Raw genomic sequence first — 22,663 nt, forward strand, 5'->3', positions numbered from 1 at the left:
GATGCGGTTTTGTAGATAGCAAGCTGTAGCAGTTGCTTCTTCCCAATAAGAATCTCCCAGATTTTCTTGAAGTAGCATGGCCTGTGCAACATCAAATAGTGTACGGTTTTTGTATTCAGCACGGCCATTTTTTTGTGGATGATCTGGGATAGTAAATTCATGGCGGATACCGGTGTCATTGCATAGCTGTTGAAATTCATGAGAAGTGTATTCTCCGCCATTGTTTGTACGAAGAACCTTGATGGTGCGATTGATGTGATTCTCGACTAGAGCCTTGAAATGCCAAAAATGAGTGATAGTTGCAGATTTTTCTACCATATAGTATGTTGCTGTGTATTTGGAGTAATCATCAATGAAGACCATCATGTATTTGTTTCCAGTAACGGATAGGACAGGCAATGGGCCACAGACATCAGAATGAACGAGATCAAGCAGGGCTGAAGCTTGTGAAGTAGAGTTTGGAAAGGGTGTGTGGTGAGCTATGGCAAGAATGCAACCTTCACAGAGTGAAATGGGAGTGATTTGTGTAGGGAGACCTAAAGCAAGTTGGTGGTGTGTGAGCTCGTATAAAACACGATGAGAAATATGCCGTAGTCTACAGTGCCATTTGAGAGTGTTTTCTTGTAAGGGGATATTAATGGTAGAGGATAAAGCTTGTGCATTTGAGGAGTGACCAAGTGGGTAGAGGAGGCCAATTTTGGAAATATGCAGACTGACTGGGTGACCATTTGTATCTCTAGCTAGAAGCATGCATCCTTCGTTGTGTTGTTGAATTCAACTTTGATACCTGTAGAGGTGAGCTCACTGACAAAAATTAGATTTTTCTTGAGTCCAAGAACATAGTATACCTTTGAGATGGTTGTCTAAAGACCATTGGGAAGATCCATGAGAACATCTCCATAAGCTTTGGCATATTGAATGCTATCATCTCCGAGGCAAACTTCAACTGGATGATCAAGATATGTGAGATTTGATAACCAGGAAATTGATGGGTCATGTGATGTGTAGCTCCAGTATCTAGTAGCCATAGGTTGTTAGGTGCAGAAGAGATAGTAGTAACATATAGCTACATAGGGTAATGAGGGGTACTATCATATGTAGAGATTTCAGCATATTGGGCTTGACCGGGGAAAGATGTGGAGGGAAATGAGAGCCTGGCCCCCCCTTGATGATAAGATGGGTGATGAGGTATGTAACCAGAAGAGATAATAGGGGGCCGTTGATAGACTTTACCTTGATGCTTGGGTTGTCGACAGTCCTTTGCCTCATGCCCGAGGCGATGGCAGTTGGAACACTTCTTGTGCTTGTTGTTGTGATTACGACTTTGCGGACTATTGTAGGACTTCTTTCCTTGACTTTGTTGTTCAGGTTGTCGAGGGTGCTGAGGATTATATGGTTTCCTTTAAAAACGCTTTTGATGCTTTCCAGTAGTGATAAGAGCCATAGGCTTATGAGAACCAGAGGTTTGCTCTCTAAGAGTTTCCTCTTGTTTAACCTTTCCCACAAGATTATGTAGCTGTAGATTTTTTATTGTTGCTTTAGTAGTAATAAAGGCTCTCCAAGATGAGGGGAGAGATGCTAACAAAAGCATAGATTGCATGTGTTGTGGGATTGTTAGTCGAGATATAAGGACTTCATCAAGCAAGATTTGCCAAAATTCTAAAAACTTGGAAGATGATTGACCTTCTAACATCGTAGTGTTTACTAGTTTCTTGATCAGGGAAACTTGGTAAACAAGGTCGGTATGCTCATAGCTTTTCTCAAAGAATTTCCAAATAGCATGAGTAGTAGGGAGGGTTCTTACCATTTGAACCTGCCGATCTTGGCAATGCAAAATCAACTCCATCTTTGCACTGGTATTTTTGGTTTGACAGGCATTATAGGCATCTACGGTGCTCATAGAGGCCTTCTCTTTGGGTTGGTCAGGTTGCACCTCTTCTCCTGACGTTATATCCCAAAGTTGGAGTTGTTGGAGATAGAGCTCCATTCTAATCTTCCATACTTGGTAATTAGTGCCATTGAGCTTGTCGATGACATGCGGGTTTTGTAGGTAGCTGTAGTAGCGGATGTAGAGGCAAGCTCGGCCATCTTACAAGGTTTCGGATCCCTTGAAGATGATTTAGAGATTAAGCACTAAGTAGGAAGATAAGCTCAGGGAATTAAAGCTTCAATATCTCTGATACCATGTGAAGACTTTAATACATATATGAGCACTTAATGTGATTAACTTAATAAGAAAAGACAGAGAGAGAGAGACTGATGCGAAGGAGAGATAATTGAATCGCTAGTAACACTGAACAAATAAAAGGGAAGTAGCTATGCTCAAATGGAAGATGAACACATTGGTTAGAGGCTTAGTAGCCTTTATAAAGATTGAGATGATCAATCAGTGCCTAGATTATGGGTGACTGGTAGATCAGTGGTAGGTAAATAAAGGTGGGTGGTTGATTGCTAAATCTATGGAATAATTGATGGTGGGAATTCACCCTTACAAGATAAAGGTAAATTTATTTCTAACATGGACTGCATTATATGCCTGGGGCAGGCCGAAAGCCCAGTGTTGGCAGAGTGCGGACACCCATTCTATTGGAGATGTGTGTATCGATGGGTGCGTAGGAACGGCTCTTGTCCAGCCTTCCAATGGCCGCTGTCTTTGGAGGCTAGTTTCAAGCCCATCTACTGCTGCAACCACAATGTTGTCAGCAATCAAGAGGCGGCTGGCCCCGCTGGCGCTATGGTGGATGAAGAGGAGATTCCTCCCCGTCCCAGCATCCGCCGGGATCGACCTGCTGGCATGCCACCAATTTTGAATGAGCCTGACAGAACTGTGGAAGACTTTGCCCTCGGAGATGGCCTTTGTGATTCGGAATGTCTATAGGGTTTCTGCCTTTGCGATTAGGACGCAATATTTTTTGTGACATTCAACATGAGCTTGCTGCAATGGCTCTTTACTCATGCGCCTTAGAGAAGTGTGCTAAAACAAACGAAAACATAGCTTTCACCATCTAACATATTCCAGTGAAGTGATATGAAGAAGTTGGGATGCTCACATTGAACTCCAAATTGGTCAAAACCATCTTGAGCGACTGATGAAAGTTGTGGAGCTGAGAACAATAGACACATCATGTTGTAAGTAAAAGTTGTTTTAATAACAACAGAAGCTTCTAAATTTTGGATCCTCTAGGCTCCAATAGCATCCATGCTTTCTAATGCGACCTCTTGCACCTCCACATTTCCCTGAACCTTGGATCAACGTAAATTTGAAGAGTAGTTATTTTTTGAGCAATGGCTCTTTCCTTTTGGAACAAAATATGGCACTTTGTGATTGTAATGGTGTTAAATTTTGGCATAGGAACTTGGAGGCTTCTCCGATTCTAGAGAAATTTCCTTTTAGCAAATACCTTTGCTTGATAGTCCCTTGCTCGCTTGTACCCTGTTTTTCCATGAAAGCTTGTGTCTGTCGAAGTGTTGAAGCTTCAAGAGTCTTTAACAATTTCCAAGAGAACTCATGCCCAATTCTTGACTCGTAGCCCACGACCTTGTCGACTGCTGTAAACAACTAATTCCATACATGTGTCCAAGTTTCTCTGACTCTCAAAACCTAACTTGTGGTATTCGATTTCGCCATACTGCTCGATAACCATGCTTGACTTCTTAATTAATCACATCCATTTGCATTGTTGGAACCTCTGCTTGACCCTTACGTCTTTGTGGTGGCTTTAGGTTTACCTCTTGAAGCATCTCAATATCTTGTGTGATCAATCATCTTCTTTGAGGGCTTCACCTCACCTTTGTACCGGCGGTTGTAGAAAGCTCCCTGGCAATGATTGCTCTTGTGGTCGTTTCCCGAGTGTTACCATGCACCGAGCGATTTTTTCCGAGCAAGGACAAACCCGAGCAAGTGTTTGTATACGATATAGTAAATTTTATCGTCAATAGAATATTTATCATTTATTATATATATATTCATGCACCATTTTTACACCAATCGCCTTTTCCATGTCGTCTTGTCCTATCTATACTACAAGGCTGTGATCCTCATACAAATACGCCCTTCTTACATGACACGTCGCCGTCGACAAACACCATTAATTATGAAAGACTTCTTTTGTTACAATAAAATCATATTTTTTCTCAATTGACCAATATAAGATTTTTTTAAATCAATTTACAAAAACAACAACCAAAATTTATATACTTCTATGCCTAATTTTTTTAATAAAGAAATTGTCATAACTAAAAAAAGTTAGTTGTAAATATAAGTTAAATAATTATGATCTTTTTATCATACAATGTGACAACCTCAAAGCTTAGGGGCGTGAGTCTTCATATGAAGAGCTTTTTTCACAAAATATTGAAGATGCTACCCTTTTCTATTTTGAATCATTGTTTGAAAAAGTATGGCAAATGTCAAATATCAAGAAGGCCATAGCATCCACCACTCAATGGACAAGCACATTATAATTGGAATATGCTTTCTCATGTGGAATATCCATGTCACCACCAATTATAAGAGTCAAATTCTGCTCCAATCTATGAAGATCAAAGCCATGCTCTACTCTAAAAGGTAGTATTGGAGCCTTCTTCGTAATGACAACGCATTGTTTTGCAATTGATTATGTCTGTCCACCAGAAAGAACAACGCTAAGTGAGAGAAGATGCTTAGATATCTCTCTCTCTCTCTCTCTCTCTCTCTCTCTCTCTCTCTCTCTCTCTCTCTCTCTCTCTCAAAAAAATGAGAAACAATATCACAGGCACAGGCACATTAATTAGCGATCGATTTTCAACAAAAAACGTCACAGAAAACCGGTCTTTAGTGTATTTTCAAAGCACAGAAAATGAAAAATCTTGGTTATTTTTTAGGGTTGCCTTGAAGGAAACCGGCTAGATTTGGCAGATTAAAGTGTGTGGAAATTTTCAATACTCTCCTTTCTTCCATTGATTCCTAGGTGTTTGGGAAAAATGTGTCTCAGCTTAATATCATGCCTTTTTCAATTTCAAAAATGCCAGTATGTCCCAACAATTTTTGAAAAAAAAAAGTACGACACAAATCCCAAGAGATGCCTATTGCAAAGACAAAGGATGGGACTGCCAAAAGGAAAGGCGTGGATTCATCTACTATAGCACGCTGGCACAAGCAATAGCGTGGGGTCAATGACACACAGTCATTGACGACAACAAGGCCAGGCAAGTTTTGGGGAGGCTTGGTTATATTTTTTTATTAATGAGCTGCTCTATGCTGCGCAGCATATGCAGTCTCCTACGTGGTTAGCTCAATTGACTTGAAGATGCATGTGTGGAGTAGTGAGAGTTCAAGTCCAGCTTGCTAAGTTTTTGGTTGGACAACTTGCAAAGGTCTAATGCTGCACCCGTTGGAATCTCGGCAAGATTGCAGCAAATATAGTAATGAACCTATCAGTATGTTGAACCGAGTAGTAGGCCAGTTGAGGGTAAGCGAAAAAGGAGAAATTTTTCCCCAATATAGAGAAAATAGTGTAAAGCCCCAAAAAATAAGCTTAATTTTCTTAAACTTTCTCCTGGTAAATTCAAGAAAAGGAATTTGTATGTTTGGAAAAATGGTTTTTCCTAAAAAGTGGTCCCTACAAACGCTCTTGGTGAACACTGCCTCACAAAATGTAATTTCTCTTTGTCGAAAAAAGAATGATGGGGGCTGACTTAGATTTCTCTCTCTCTCTCTCTCTCTCTCTCTCTCTCTCTCTCTCTCTCTCTATATATATATATATATATATATATATATATCTCAGATAAAGAAAAAACTAGTCCATTACTCTAATTCAAGACAAACATCACAAAATAAGATGTCTCATGTCTTGGTGGGTATTCAGTATTAACATACCAGATACCAATCTTTGCTTACAGAGAAGGCAAAAAGTAGTTCAACCTTAATAAAAGGTGGTCCTCCAAACAAGAAACCCATAGCACGTGCACGCACACACACACACGTTATCTTACAACTTCCTCTTGAATCACCGACCATGGTCGATGTTGCGGCGGATTTGATAGAATCATGATACACGATGATTACATGCATTACTTATTTGTCAAACCAGAATTTTTTTTTGCAGCAGTCAATTTAGAAGTCAACAGCTGCTTGTCAGTTTGAAAGGGCCACATATTGAAAGCTCACCATCAATCCTATTGCTCGCAAAGACACCCGATCAGCGCAATTATGACGAGGGCTAGCATACCTCACAAATATCGGATCAACACAATTATGACTAGTATCACAATCAGAAGAACCATCAAGATGAGGCACATCACTGAACACCCACTACTTGCCTTCTTCCCCAGTATGCCTAGCCTCCTCTGCATAGACTTCAGACGTGTATTTGTCGTCATCTAAATTATCCAAAAGCTTTGTGTGCAAATCCAGCTCTTTGTTTATAGCCAAGGCAATGTGTTTTGTGCTTGTCACGTCTGTTCAAGCTTCAAAAGGTCATCATCCTGATCCCGCATGATATTTCGTTGAAGCCCAACAATTCTAGAGTTATCTACGCCTATTGTTCTATTGTTCTCTTTAGGTTCCCCTCTCCCATCCTCACCGAATAGATTACTCCTGTCAGAAGCTTGGGAGGAATTTAGGCTATTTGACATCTGATTCATCCTGGAATGAAGACTCAGAACCATGTCTTGTCGTTTGCTCAAGTCCTTTTCATTCAAAGATTTAGTGAGGGAAGAATTTCTCAAGAGGGACTGAAGGCTGTCAAGGCGACAAGCATGGTGATCTTTCGTCTGGTGGTAGAAACGAGGCGGGAATTGTCAGTAGCATGGGAGCCACTGCCAACGGGGGCTATAGAGTTGCGCTCTGCAATGCGGGATGCTAGCCGGACTGCAACTTCAAACTCTCGCATCCATAAATTATTTTGTTCCATCATATATGACCCTACAACGGCGTGCAAAGGAAGAGCGGTGCGGATCTCTACAAATTGGTACCAAGTTCATGCAAGAATGAAGGGAGGGGGCACCTTCAAAACGCGCGCACATCCCCCATAGAGAGGATGAATGGCTTTCAGCATCTGCAAATTCGACGTCCGCAAATACAGCTTCCATGGATGGAGTGATAACTCCACTACTTCCATGCGAAATGATGGTCTCACTACCATTGGCAAAGTCATCCCAAGCAGCTGCAACTGCGGAGGCTTTGTGCACAGATTGACCATTCACAAGCCTTGCTTGGTTTGATAACATGTCAAAGGCTGTGTAGAAGCCGTTTCCATCACCACTGTAGCAGGAAACTGAGGCTGGCTCCATCTGTGTCTCCTGCAAATGAATTGAGGCAGGAAGTGCAAATAGAAAAATGAGACATTCACACATTAAAGACCGGCGGGAGCAATCACAAAGAAGTTGAATGAACAAAACAAACTAGACTTCATTTAAAGGCACGCTTTTTCACAACAATGAACCCCTTAAAGATACCCTACAAACCATTAATGATCACAACAATTATTAAAAAATGCTTCATGGATGATCACAGCAACCAGGAAACCTATATTAATTAGTCAATGAACCTAGGGCAATTTGCAATCTACGGAAAGGTATCTATTTTCTCGATGATAGAAGGAAATAAGACAGTCATATGAATATCTGACGCACAATGAAGAAAACATGCAAATGCTTAGCCAGCAGCTCAGTAAGTTGACGATCGTATTTCTGACAAGGTAACTAGGGAGAGACCAAAGATTCATTAGAAGGGTTAGTGATGGCGATGTGAGTGGGCGAGCAGGGTAAAGTGGGTGTGTGCACAAGTACGTCGTGGGGCAAGGGCCCGTCTACTGCTGGTGGGAAACTTTTGGCCATAAGCGGTGTGTTTTGTTTACGGTGCTTGGCTTACTGCTTCAAGCAACAGGGTCGGGCATTGTGTTGTTGGAGCTTGGTTGTTCTTCATATTGTGTCGCGGAGCTTGGTTCCCCTCCAGTTGTAGCCCTTGGTTTGGTGCTTGGCCAAGTGCTATGGGGATAATCCACGGATCATGAGCTTCTGCAACTAATTTCTGACAAGGTAAACTTGTGAATTCGAGATGCTACAAGGCGTTCTGAGCTTCCTGTACGACAAGTCTTCACTTCACCTCATCAACGCCCCCACGCCCAGGTCACTCCCTCGACGAAGCTGCGTTGAAACTCCAATGTTCTCAGGACAACTCTCTCTCTCTCTCTCTCTCTCACTCTCTCACACACACACACACACAAACACACAGCTTTTAAAAAAACTCTCTGAAAGAGCGCGTGCCGGCGTGCGCTCTTTCAGAGAGTTTTTTTTAAAAGGGAAAATTACCACAATACCCCTCTAATTTGAGAAAATTTCCAAAATACCCCTCAATTTCAAAAATTCCCAAAATACCCTTTATCTACTTTGGTTGGATTGTTCAAGATTTTCTAATCGTCAATTCGTTTTTAACAATTGAGATCCATTTTTGAGTGCTTAGCATGTAAAATTGTCACCAGTTACCATTGCAAAAAAAGCAATTATGTCTAAAAATAATGAAGAAATTCATCTCCAAAGCCTACATAACCAACTCAAATTGTAGCTTTAGCATCTTGTACGATAGACAATCACTCTTCTTGTGAAGACCTACAAAAAAATTTATTTTTGGAAAATTAGAAGGACATTTTGGAAATTTATGACAAAATATAGAGGGTATTTTGGGAATTTTTTAAATTTGAGGGGTATTTTGGGAATTTCCTCAAATTAGAGGGGTATTTTGGTAATTTTTCCTTTTTTTAAACTGTGTGTGTGACAGAGAGAGAGAGAGAGACAAAGAGAGAGAGAGAGAGAGAGAGAGAGAGAGAGAGAAGAGTTGCCTGTCTTGTGCACTCGCTGATAATCTCTAGACCAGTAATGGCGAGCTCTATGGCTTCTTTGGCAGTCGTTGCTCCCTTGTTGTTGCCCCGACAGAGAGCCTTTCCAAGAGCTTCTCTGGTGCCCTCAGTCCCACTATCCTCGGTGCCCCCAAGAGCGCCAACCCGCTCCCCATCTCCAACGGCAGCCCAGTGATGAGCGCCATGCTTGTGTGGAAGCTGTACTCTCTCTTTTTTTTTCCAGAAATGTCTACATGATTAGAATGATTGGCGGCACGATGAAGAATACAGCACAAGGTCTCCTTGAGAGAAAAAAGGGTTGTGAACGCATTGTCATTGTCTCCAAGGATAAATCATTGATTTCTAGACAGATCAGGGCTTCTAGACAAGGAAGCCAGAGACCTGCACCTGCCTCTTGGCATCAAAGCCCGGCACACGGATGAAGGCTTTGGGGTACTCCTTGGCACACTCCGCAATTTTATGCAGCACCGCGGAGGCATCTTGGTAGCGGAACATGGGCAGCTTCCACATCACTCAATATCACCCATCATAGTAGCCGCTGCCATGGAAGTGCTCTCGGTACACGCTCCTGATTTTGTCAAACTCAATGCAGGGGGTCCAATCATTCGGCACCATAAAGTCCACCTGCTTCTCTCTCTCTGCCAATCCCCACTAGCAACTATGGACTCTCGACTCCAAGGAACGCCTGCTCTCCCTTCCCTGCCTTGCTTGGTCCAACATGTTCTTGTTTCTTCACGCTTGTTGGTAATGACGATGGCAATGTTGCTGATACTCCATTTGTCACCTGTTGTGCTGCCTCCCAACGCTTTTCATTCAAGTACTACCCTGATCCCTTTAGCCCCACATCCTCAACATGCCGCTTTCTCATCGCAATGTTGTGCCTCGATCCATGCGAGTGAGGGTCTTTTGTGTTGTATCTTCACTTTTTTTAAGGTGTACTAGTGTATCCACCTGTCCTTCGAATATAGAACAATATGGAGGGCTACTCTATCAAACAGCCCATGGAGATGGTGTTGGCAACCCAATACAATCCAGTAGGTAAAAGTTGCCGACCTCCAGCACACGACCCTAGAGCAGCTCTCCTTCTTTTTCTTACCCATGTTGATGTTCTTGACATTTGGCAATGCAAATTGTGCTCATGTGGTCATCAATATTGGACCTGCATGTAAATAATCATCAGGACTAAGACTCTGAGCCTTTGGGTGGTCAGCTTCAGCTTCTTCAAGATATCTTTTTTGCCTTCAACAAGGGCATCACCCTGCTGTCTGCACCTCGATTGGCCAGTGTCAATGATGGGCTCTTGCTAAGGGCCATTAATTGACTTAGCCACTTGGTGGACATGGCCACGTTGGCTCACCTAGAGCTACAGTTGCAATGGCTGCAGCATGCCATGCTTCACCTTCTCCATGACTCCCTTTTCTTTTGGTCCAAAGAGAATGGGCGTACCACATTTTCCGAGGCGTCCCTCCATGTGGAAATACAGCCGCCTCCTGCACATGGCCCATTGGTGTGATCATCATGAGTTTCTTCCTCTTCTCGTTGAGGCCGGCTATGATATTGTCCATGTGAAAAGGATTATGTGTGTAATTCTTCCATCGCGGACGTACATCAGTATAGTGCATGATGCGTTAGGGAATTCTGACAACTTGGACCCCTGGTCCAATGTGATTTTCATAGAGAAGCAGCTGCAGCGGGAGTAAAAGGTGGATATACAGCTAGACGGTGACAAAGAGAATGGCAATAAGGAGTTTACAATGATTTTGGTTAGCTGCATGTCTGCATGGTTGGAGAGGTATGCATGCAACATGCTGTTCAAGGATATGCGCGTAAAATTTTTTAAGGGTGTGTTGGCGCCGCTCATGCACATGTGTCCGCACCCAGCTTTGTGCGAGGCAGTTGTGACCCAGCTTAAGAGGCAGATGTTGGATGTCTTTTGACTGGGGCACGATGAGACAGTAAGCAGACGGCAGTTTTCAACGGAGAGAGAGAGAGAGAGAGTGATACCTATCCATTATCGCGGAGCACAGATATGGAGGTCCATGGGGTGGACTGAGGAGGCGGGTGTCAATCTCATCGAGCTGGGCAGCCTCAGATCAAAGTCGACGTTTGGTATCTCTAAACTCTCTTGAAGAAAATTGAGAGAATCGTAGACACGGACCCACTTCACGTTGCCATGTGGCAGTTTTGAGAGACGCCTCTCTCCATGATGGACAAGTCAGCAGACTAGCAATCCCAAGCAGTCTATGAACTTTCAGCAGTGCTCATATAAACATGGAAAATTTAAGAGAATGTTTTTTCACTAAATTTCTCTAAAATTTGTAGGTTTTCTCACCTTCTACTTTGAATTTTGAAGATAAATCTCAAAAGTTATAGATGGAAATATACTAAACCTAGGTTTCTTTTGATTATCAATATGATTGGGTGAAAGAGAACTTGCATGGGGAGAATTTGTCCTAAGAAAAGTGTTCATAACTTTATACACCTTGCATACTCTTTTATCGAAGCACTCGTTATAAATCCCCACCATTACCACCTCTCTTGACACCTTTGTCACCACCATCTTTGGAAACACCACTAACTTTCCCACCCCCTCGATGGTATGGTTCATATGATGGTTTGAACCAACCTTTAATATATACCATGATATGAAGTTCTCAAAAGAATGACCTCATTTCAATAATCAAATTATTTTCAAGTTCCCTCAGTTTTCTCTAGAGTAACTTAAAAATGCATAGTATGGTATCGTACATCAACCCATAATAACTTGACGTAGAGTGAGAGAGAGGAGAAGAAGAAGAAGTGAAGAGCTCCCAAACTCTCCTTATTCATGAGATTTGTTTGAGTGGCAACAACCTTACCTTTTTAGTGTAAAGCTTGTGGTTTAACCCTTCGATTGGGAGGCTAAAATTGACAACTAGTGATAGCCGTTTTTCGGCTTTCCGTAATTACCATAGTGAGTTAACCAACCCTACCAAAATCATCCAAACACTGTGGCTATCCCTACCATTTCACTGTATATAGGTGTGTGTGAGTTAAGGGACTTTTCCCATATCTTCTTAAGAACCCTTAATTAGCTAGTCACTGGGCTAATTGAGCCAAAAATATATAAAAATATAAAAAATATAAGTATATTATGGCCCATTTGTGTGTAAATATTTCATTGTATATAGGGCCTAAATAAAATTGATTTTTCATAATTATTTTGGTATTTATTTAAATATTTATACTTAGGTGTGTGTTATTTATGCTATGTACATTAACTCATCATTACCATATTTTTTCTTACCATTTTGCATACTCTTTATTCCATATAAAAATAATTTCATGTAAGCTTCTCTTATTTTTGGTGTAACTCCATCCCAAAAAAAAACTAGTTTTATTTATGTGTATATTTTTTCACTATTGTGATTATTTCTTCCTACATCTATTCTTTATTACTCTCATAAATTAGACCACAAAAAATATTCATCTTATTATGGTAGACTTATAATGAGAGAGATTTATTTTGACCCCTTTATATTTTTTCCACCTATATTATTTATATTTGACATGTACATATTTTTTAGACCCCTCAATATTTGATTTTCTTAGTTGTATTATTCATTTATATCATGATCTCAACAATATCTTCAATTATAGACCTACCAAATAAGTTCAACGGTATGTGGAATGCATGCATGCACCATGGAGAGCTCACTCTTGGAGGTATTCAAAAGAATCATCCAAAGAAAATACTCACAAGAACTTTGTGCAGTGGAAAAAACAGTCGGTTTTGCTGAATTTTTAAAGACATGTGCTCCCCGAATTTGAAAAGGTGATACAAACAAAAGTTGTAGCTCGTGCGCTGAACTTTCACCTCAAATTTTTTCATATTTTTTTGAGCTACGAGCTGTGAGCTATGATTTTATTGGTGGACCCCATTTTGCCCATGCTATGCAGCCACACTCCCTCTTCCACTTTATCATTTTCCTCTTTCACACACACTCCTCCCACTCCCAAACCTGCAACTCCCATGTCCTAATTCACCCTCTTCACCATTGCCACTTCTCTCACACCTCCATAGCCTTCATCCTCCATTTCTACACCCTATGTGTCCCCCTTTCTCTCTACATATATGTCCATATTACCATACCCTCTTTAGCTTTGTAAAGAACTTCAAAAAATCAGCAAAAATACAAGGTTAACCTCTGCAAATGAAGGCTTTTATCATGAATTTTCCAAGGTTTGAAGATAACATAGCTTCATCGACACGTGCAACTTCGCCATGCTGACTGCTTCTTCTTCCGGTGCTGTAAAGAGGTGAATGTCAACTTCTCCAAAGCTTCAACCTCTCTTTACAAGCTCATCCCTTCTCTAAATTTTCTCATCATATATCTCACCATTTGGTGAATGATTTTGTAAATATTTTGTAGTGATAATTACTAACTACTAACCACTAACCTTATTGTAAAATGCACCCTCTACTAGAGTAGGCACTCCCAAATTATTCACTTAATCCTCTCTCCTTTCATCCTCAATAATTCTCTTACCTTGAGCCCACATCCATGTGACTCAAAGGATAAGAGAGGCCCACCCTCATTTTAAAAAAATAAAAATTTGCATAATCTTTGATTTCTTCAAATAAACTTGATTAGGCCTAATCATAATCGGGGCTTCTAAAACCTATAAATACAGCCCTTTTCTCCCTTGTAAATCATCACATGATCACACTACACCACACCATTTTCAACACCTAACACACCACTCTTCAAGCCTAGTTGTGTAGAGTGTGTGCATTGTGAGTGCTCTATTCCATCACTACACATATGTGCATGGAGAAGCTTGAAGTTAGTTATGCCATCTAGAGGAGTGGAGTGTATGCCATACTCTTCACCACACTTGTAGCCTACTCTTGTGCATAAATAAGATTTATAGTTTTGGGTGCAATTCTATGTTGCAACTACGACTCTTCTCTCCAAATTGACTTGATAAGTTGGCTAATCAGGTGGTTGAAGGTATATTGTCCTTGAAGTTTGTTGTGCCATTTCATGCTTGGTGGTTTGAGGGCTTGTTGAATTGTTTGCCTAAAAGGTAAATTGTAAGAGGGTGCTCGGTGAGAGGGCTCCCATGACCCTAAGACAATTTGTGTATTGGCAACAAGGTCAAGTTTTGTGTTGTCCCTCTATTTCTCATCAAGCTTTGTGTGCATCTAGTCTTTAAGGCTAAGACTGATTTGCTCAAGTTGATTTGTGCTCTTTACCTCTCTCTGGCGTGGTGAATGTTTGTGTTTGGTGTGTGTGGCTATCTTGCATTCCCCTCTCTTTGTGCGTTTGAGTACAAGGAGATTTCACGTGCGTCCTAGTTCTCATCTACAACTAGGTGGTGCCCCTTTTCTTGTTTGGTTTCTGGCTGTGGGCTGTTGTGTCTCTGATTATGCTTGCCCCAGCCCCAATTGAGCAGCACGGGATCCTCGAAGGGTGTTTAAAGGCCACTCTTCTTGTTGCCCGCCCCGGACCGCCTCAAATTGGTGCCCCCACTGAGGACGGCTTGTGTATGTTTTGTGTAGACTAAACCTTTAGCATAATCAAGTAGCTTGCATGAATCACGAGAATTTGTATGATCCATTCATTCCCATTGCAAGGCAAAAGGCACACATAATTGTTAGTACTAAGTTGCTATTTCAGCAAGTAATTCATAGAATTTTAGGTCCTCTTAGGTTGACTGAGATAAACGCTTCAGTAAATCCTTTTATTTTGCCTCTCATTAGGTACGACATTAGTTTGGACGTCTATATTTTTGTTTTGTTTTAAGCATTAGGTCATGCATAGACAATGGATAATGGCCCAAGAATAGAGGTTTTTCCCCTTTCATTTCACTCCACACATTAGAATAAACATTGCAATTAGTAGAAAAATCCATTTTCAACAACGTATGGTGTTCATGTTTGGTGCCCAAAGAGTAGGAGAAATTTTCGCATCACCAAACCCTGTCATCCTGCCTCTTATTGATTATCATAGGTCATTTGATGTGAATATTTTTATTTTGTTGTAGAATAGATTGCAATTTAGAAAACACTATTGTGTAAATTTTTTAAGAAAGAAAAACAAAAATGTGTTGTCACTTTGAAACCGATTCAATGGAGGCCCAACGCCAAATGTCCGGATATCCTCTTTTCTTTGGAGATCCTAGAGAGGATGCAGAATTATTTTTAAAAAATTTCAAGATGTCTTATCGTATCAAGAGGATAGTAATTGATCAAGAACGTGTAGAGATGTTTGAGGTGGTCCTTAGGAAAGATGCTAGCACGTGGTTTGACTCTTTGTCTGAGGAAGTTAAAGGGAATTACACGGAAGTTGTGAATCATTTCAAGAGATACTTCTTTGATCCCCAAAACACTCAAAAGCTATGGCAAGACATTGTTTCTCATAAGCAAAAAGACTTAGATGACTACTACTTGTACAAGCAAGAGTTTCTACGTCTTTGGGTTGTATGGGTGAGAAATGTTGCTAACCCTGGTGATGGTGCAGAGTTCCTAAAGAAGGAGAGGTTCATAGCCGGACTCTTTCCTGACCTTAAGATAAAAGTTGAGGCCGGTGCACCTGCTACCTTTGAAGCAACTGAAACTAGGGCTGCTGAGAAATATAGGAAACTCAAGTGCTTAAGGGGGGAGGTTCCAATAGAAGGTCTTAGATCCAAAGGTAAGTCCCAAGCATCAACATCTAGGGAGCTTCCTGAGGTAACGGTGGAAGTGATTGAGAAGTTAAATGAATCTTTAAGCAGCTTGTCAATTCACCTTGCACAAGCTGTAGGTCCAAAGGGACAAGCAAAGAAGTCTGAAGAGCGAGATCCACAACCTAGGAGAGTCTTGCAATGTTGGAATTGCGGAGAGTCTGGACATGGGATGTATAATTGTCCTTGGCCCCGTGGGGAGCCAGGGAGACCTAACTTGAATTACCTAGTGATGAATGCAGGTGAAGGAACTAGTCAGCAACCACGGCTTCTACAAAGACCAAATGGAGCAAGACCACCTCCACAAGGACTGGAAGGAGTTCCACCTTTGCCAGATCCAAATGTGCATGTGGTAGAGGTGACAAATTCAAGAGAGGTTGACATGGAAGAAAATGGCATTAAGTGTGGCCGAGGAAAAGGTAAAGAGAAAGAAGGTGTCACATCACAAAGTGACCATGGACGAAAAAATAAGGCAAAGGAGACCAAGGAAGCTAAGAGGACTCGACGTCGTATCAATCTCCAAGACCCTCTTGGACATGGTATGGCTCCATACAACCTATTGGAAGACATGAGAGGTAAGGGTCCTGATATCTCATGGCCTCAGTTTCTTGCATTATGCCCACAAGTTAGGAGGGATTTAACGAAGGCAGTTAGCACTAGGAGAAAGATAAAAGAGAGTGTTCCTGTTGTAAAAATTGCACATGCTGAAATGAATGAGGATATCACACCTGTGCTAGATTGTTACATCAAAGGAAGATTGGTTAGGAAAGGTCTAGTGGATGGGGGTGCACAAATTTGCATCATGACAGAAGGACTCATGCAAAGACTAGGCATGCACATCCATGAGACACCTGAAATTAAAGTCAAGATGGCAAACAATAGCAAAGCTAGGTGTGTAGGCATTTGTAAAAATGTCTCTGTGGAGGCCTTTGGCATTAAGAAGGCAGTGGATTTCTATGTCATGTCTACCAAAGGAAATGGTTACCCATTTATCCTAGGGAGACCATGGCTAATGAAAATGCAAGCTTTGCAGGATTGGGAGAGTGAAAAGCTAATTTGTAGGAATGAAAATCATGAGAAGGTTGTCTTTGACATGAAGGAGCAACGCCAAGAGGAGCTCCATGAAGAATCATCTCAAAGTGAGACGGAGGAAGGCTGGACCGATAGCACTTCAGAAGGAGAAAGTAGTGGAAGCATTACTGAAGAGGAGTCTTCCATCGAAGTCATGGGGGGTAAGGTTTAATCCAAACAACCAAGAGACCTCTTACTCAGGTTTGGAAGAGGTAGGTTCCCAAGAAAACCAAAAAGTGGAAGATGAAATAATGCTAGAAGGTATGTTATCTACAACACTTACAAAGGATGAAAGAGAGGAGCTCAAAGGTGTGTTAAGGAAATTTCCTAGGCTTTTCGCTAAAGACTACACCGATGTGAGTGGAGTAGAGGCTGTTCAACACAAAATTGAGTTGAAGCCAGAGGCCACACCTAAGGCTCAAAAGCTACGAAGGCTAGGAGTCATCAAGGAGCAGGCTTTACTCAAGGAGGTAAGAAAGCTTCTAGCAGCGGGTTTCATTTATCCAGTGGAGAATTCAGAGTGGGTCTCTCCCTTTGTTGTCACTCCTAAGAAAAATGGCAAGTGGAGGGTGTGTGTGGATTACCGTCCACTCAATGAGGCAACAAAAAGAGATCACTTTCCCCTCCCATTTCAAGATGAGATACTAAATGAGGTAGCTGGTCATGAGAAGTACACTGTGTGTGATGGCTACTCGGGTTACTTTCAAATAGGTATCGCATTGGAAGATCAGTTAAAAACAACCTTCATCACTCCTTGGGGTTGTTATGCTTTTAGAGTCATGCCATTTGGTCTGACAAATGCTCCTGCAACATTCCAACGTTTCATGAACATGGTGTTTCAAGAATTCTTTGGAAAGTCAATTAGGGTGTTCATTGATGATTTCTGCATTTATAGCTCAAAATCATTGCATCTACAAAGGGTAGAAGAAGGTTTAAAGAAGCTCTATGACATGGGAGGTCAACTCAACCCAGACAAATGTCACATAGGTGATGATGAAGTGATCTTCCTTGGTCACAAGGTTTCCTATAAAGGCATTGAGGTGGATCCTTCAAAGGCAAAGGCTCTTATTGAGATCCCATCACCTAAGAATCTCAAAGAGGTCATCTCATTGATTCAAAAGGTGAAGTATATGTCACGCTTTATTCACTTAGCTTCGGAGTTGCTTCATCCTTTGCAAAAGTTGACACAACAACTAGAATTTACATGGTCTTATGAGCTTGAAGAGTACTTTTGTAACATTAAATTCATCCTGTCAGAGCTACCAACACTCATGCCTCCTTGTTGGGAGTACACATTCTTTGTTAGCTCTAGTGTTGGGAAAGAAACAATTGGAGCGGTTTTGCTACAACAAGATCCCCATAGTACCCGGATGCGACCCATCTACTTTGCTAGTAGGGTCATGAATGCTTTGGAGAGAGGCTACACGGAGGCAGAACTCGTGATGCTTTCTCTCATGTTTGCGGTGAGAAAGTTTAGATCCTACTTGCTACCAAAACATTTTGTAATTCTCACTGCAGAAAATTTGTTTCCTTGGGTGTCATCTCAAATGAATCTTAGCACTAGGATCTCAAAGTGGATTATGGAATTGCAAGAGTTCCAATACTTTCAAGGTAGAAGATAGTGTGCGTGCACAATTGGCAGGGATCCTTACTTATAGGGTACATGAGAAGGAGATTAAGGTGCCTGAAGTAAAGACCCTACCATTGCCACCACCTAAAAGTATTTCTAATGCTTTTACCTTGTTCTTTGATGGAGCTTTTCGACGAGCCAAAGGAAAAGCAGGAGGAGGGCTAGTATTGCTCAACCCAAGTGGGGAGGTGGTCATGCAAGAGAAGGTCAATCTACTAGGTTCAACTAGCAACAATGAAGCAGAATATGACACACTACTTCATGGTTTAAAGATATGCATTGGCCAAGGTATACAACGTCTCATGGTAAAAGAGGATGCACTTCTCATTGTGAAGCAAATTTTAGTCATTTGGGCATGCAAGAATGAAAGCCTAAGGACAAAATTTCATGCCATTCGTAGGATGTTTAATCAGTTTGAAGAAGTGCAACTATATCATATTCCTAGGAAACAAAATGAAGATGCCGATTTACTTGCACAACAAGCAGTTACATGTGTTGAGAAAGAAGTGCAGGTCATCATGGTGGCAGCAACTGTCAAGCAACCGAGATACCAGGGATTGGAGTCATTGACTCCCATTATTAGCTACATTTTGGAGGGTGAGTTTCCACAAGACTTCACGAAGGCTCAGAAGAGGAGATTGATGAAAAAGGCAAGCGCGTATCTCTCCTTAGAAGGATCCCTCTACCAAAGAGGGAAGGATCAAGTGTGCAGAAGAGTACCAACTATTAAGGAAATCCCAACCATTCTAAAAGTTTTGCATGAGGAAGTGTGTGGTGGTCATTTTGCACAGGAACTCGCTGCAAAAAAGATTTTGCTTGCCGGATATGTTTGGCCAAGCTTGCACATTGATGTTCAACATTGGTGTAAAAGCTGTCACAATTGTCAGATTAATGCAAAAAAGCGTCTGTTACATGGTCCACGTCAGTTAGTCCTTGCAAATAGTCCATTTGAAAAATGGGGCATTGATGCTATGGATCCATTGCCTAGGACTAAAAATGGGAAATCGTATATCTTGGTGGCCATAGACTACATGACGAGATGGGTAGAAGCACAAAGTGTGGCAAAGGTAAATGAGAGGACAGTGAGCAAATTTGTCTACACTCACATTTGTTGTAGATTTGGCACACCTTTGGAGATTGTTTCTGATAATGGTCCAGGGTTTAGAAAGAGCTTGCTCACAGAGGTCTGTGAAGAACTTCACATTCTACATCGTCATAGTACACCCTACTATCCCCAATCCAATGGTCTGGTAGAAAAAGCTAATGGTGTCATTGCAGGCATCATTAGAAAGATGGTGAGAAACAAGACAAAGTCGTGGGATGACTTCTTGGATGGTGCCTTGTGGGCGTACCGAACCACATATAGGGAAGCCACGGAGTTTACACCATTTCACTTAGTCTACGGTCAAGAAGCTTTGCAACCCATCGAGCTCAACATTCCAACAATGCGACTTCATGGCAAAGCAGCACAAGATGATCAAGAAGCATGGATGGATCAACTTCTTACCTTAGCTGAGCTTGAGTGGAAAAGAGAAGCAGCATACGAGTGCTACAAGAGGAAAGCTACGCGGGCGAAGGAGAAGCTTGACAAGAAACTAAAGGACAAAGGCATCAATGAAGGAGATCTTGTGCTAAGGTATGACAATAGACTCGATAATCGTTTTGATGCCAAATTTGAAACTAGATGACAAGGGCCATACATAGTTAAGAAGTCTTTCAATTCAAGTTACTATCAACTTATGGACTTGAATGGGAAAGAGCACTCTAGGAAGGTAAATGGTTATCGCTTGAAGCCCTATTTGAGTCGCCTTCTACCAAAGGATCTACCAAAGATCTATCAAAGGGCAGTTGTCTCATGTAAGTATTGTTACATGAAGCATGAGTATAATTCCATCCAAAATTTTGAGGGGCCAAACAATGAAGATCTCGTCAAGGACTCTGAAGCACTCTCTTTGGAAAAGATGCTCTATGATGCTACATGAATATACCATCATCCTGGGGGAGGGCTAATGATAGCCGTTTTTCGGCTTTCTGTAATTGCCATAGTGAGTTAACCAACCCTACCAAAATCATCCAAACACTGTGGCTATCCCTACCATTTTACTGTATATAGGTGTGTGTGAGTTAAGGGACTTTTCCCATATCTTCTTAAAAACCGTTAATTAGCTAGTCACTGGGCTAGTTGAGCCAAAAAAATATAAAAATATAAAAAATATAAGTATATTATGGCCCATTTGTGTGTAAACATTTCATTGTATATAGAGCCTAAATAAAAGTGATTTTTCATAATTATTTTGGTATTTATTTAAATATTTATACTTAGGTGTGTGTTATTTATGCTATGTACATTAACTCATCATTACCATATTTTTTCTTACCATTTTGCATACTCTTTATTCCATATAAAAATAATTTCATGCAAGCTTCTCGTATTTTTGGTGTAACTCCATCCCAAAAAAAAACTAGTTTTATTTATGTGTATATTTTTTCACTATTGTGATTTTTTTCTTCCTACATCTATTCTTTATTACTCTCATAAATTAGACCACAAAAAATATTCATCTTTTTATGGTAGACTTATAATGAGAGAGATTTATTTTGACCCCTTTATATTTTTTTCACCTATATTATTTATATTTGACATGTACATATTTTTCAGACCCCTCAATATTTGATTTTCTTAGTTGTACTATTCATTTATATCATGATCTCAACAATATCTTCAATTATAGACCTACCAAATAAGTTCAAGGGTATGTGGAATGCATGCATGCACCATGGGGAGCTCACTCTTGGAGGTATTCAAAACAATCATCCAAAGAAAGACCTCACAAGGACTTTGTGCAGTGGAAAAAACAGACGGTTTGGCGGAATTTTTAAAGACATGTGCTCCCCGAATTTGAAAAGGTGATACAAACAAAAGTTGTAGCTCGTGCGCTGAACTTTCACCTCAAATATTTTCATATTTTTTTGAGCTACGAGCTGTGAGCTATGATTTTATTGGTGGACCCCATTTTGCCCATGCTATGCAGCCACACTCCCTCTTCCACTTTATCATTTTCCTCTTTCACACACACTCCTCCCACTCCCAAACCTGCAACTCCCATGTCCTAATTCACCCTCTTCACCATTGCCACTTCTCTCACACCTCCATAGCCTTCATCCTCCATTTCTACACCCTATGTGTCCCCCTTTCTCTCTACATATATGTCCATATTACCATACCCTCTTTAGCTTTGTAAAGAACTTCAAAAAATCAGCAAAAATCCAAGGTTAACCTCTGCAAATGAAGGCTTTTATCATGAATTTTCCAAGGTTTGAAGATAACATAGCTTCATCGACACGTGCAACTTCGCCATGCTGACTGCTTCTTCTTCCGGTGCTGTAAAGAGGTGAATGTCAACTTCTCCAAAGCTTCAACCTCTCTTTACAAGCTCATCCCTTCTCTAAATTTTCTCATCATATATCTCACCATTTGGTGAATGATTTTGTAAATATTTTGTAGTGATAATTACTAACTACTAACCACTAACCTTATTGTAAAATGCACCCTCTACTAGAGTAGGCACTCCCAAATTATTCACTTAATCCTCTCTCCTTTCATCCTCAACAATTCTACTACCTTGAGCCCACATCCATGTGACTCAAAGGATAAGAGAGGCCCACCCTCATTTTAAAAAAATAAAAATTTGCATAATCTTTGATTTCTTCAAATAAACTTGATTAGGCCTAATCCTAATCGGGGCTTCTAAAACCTATAAATACAGCCCTTCTCTCCCTTGTAAATCATCACATGATCACACTACACCACACCATTTTCAACACATAACACACCACTCTTCAAGCCTAGTTGTGTAGAGTGTGTGCATTGTGAGTGCTCTATTCCATCACTACACATAGGTGCATGGAGAAGCTTGAAGTTAGTTATGCCATCTAGAGGAGTGGAGTGTATGCCATACTCTTCACCACACTTGTAGCCTACTCTTGTGCATAAATAAGATTTATAGTTTTGGGTGCAATTCTATGTTGCAACTACGACTCTTCTCTCCAAATTGACTTGATAAGTTGGCTAATCAGGTGGTTGAAGGTATATTGTCCTTGAAGTTTGTTGTGCCATTTCATGCTTGGTGGTTTGAGGGCTTGTTGAATTGTTTGCCTAAAAGGTAAATTGTAAGAGGGTGCTCGGTGAGAGGGCTCCCGTGACCCTAAGACAATTTGTGTATTGGCAACAAGGTCAAGTTTTGTGTTGCCCCTCTATTTCTCATCAAGCTTTGTGTGCATCTAGTCTTTAAGGCTAAGACTGAGTTGCTCAAGTTGATTTGTGCTCTTTACCTCTCTCTGGCGTGGTGAATGTTTGTGTTTGGTGTGTGTGGCTATCTTGCATTCCCCTCTCTTTGTGCGTTTGAGTACAAGGAGA

General features: G+C 41.0%; 1 protein-coding gene across 1 annotated transcript; it reads left to right on the forward strand.

The window, feature by feature from the left end:
• The first annotated feature begins 2,518 nt into the window (after nucleotides 1-2,518).
• LOC147437736 (uncharacterized) lies at nucleotides 2,519-2,878 on the forward strand. Its single transcript, XM_086486599.1, has one exon. The coding sequence runs from the start codon at nucleotides 2,519-2,521 to the stop codon at nucleotides 2,876-2,878; it is 360 nt and encodes a 119-aa protein (XP_086342725.1).
• The last annotated feature ends 19,785 nt before the right edge of the window (nucleotides 2,879-22,663 follow it).

This window comes from Adiantum capillus-veneris, chromosome 17 (assembly GCF_014529385.1).
Source record: "Adiantum capillus-veneris isolate H3 chromosome 17, ASM1452938v2, whole genome shotgun sequence".
Taxonomy (NCBI): Eukaryota; Viridiplantae; Streptophyta; class Polypodiopsida; order Polypodiales; family Pteridaceae; genus Adiantum; species Adiantum capillus-veneris.

Coding starts and splice junctions, on each gene's coding strand:
- LOC147437736 (XM_086486599.1), top strand. CDS start 2,519: ATGGACTGCATTATATGCCTGGGGCAGGCCGAAAGCCCAGTGTTGGCA.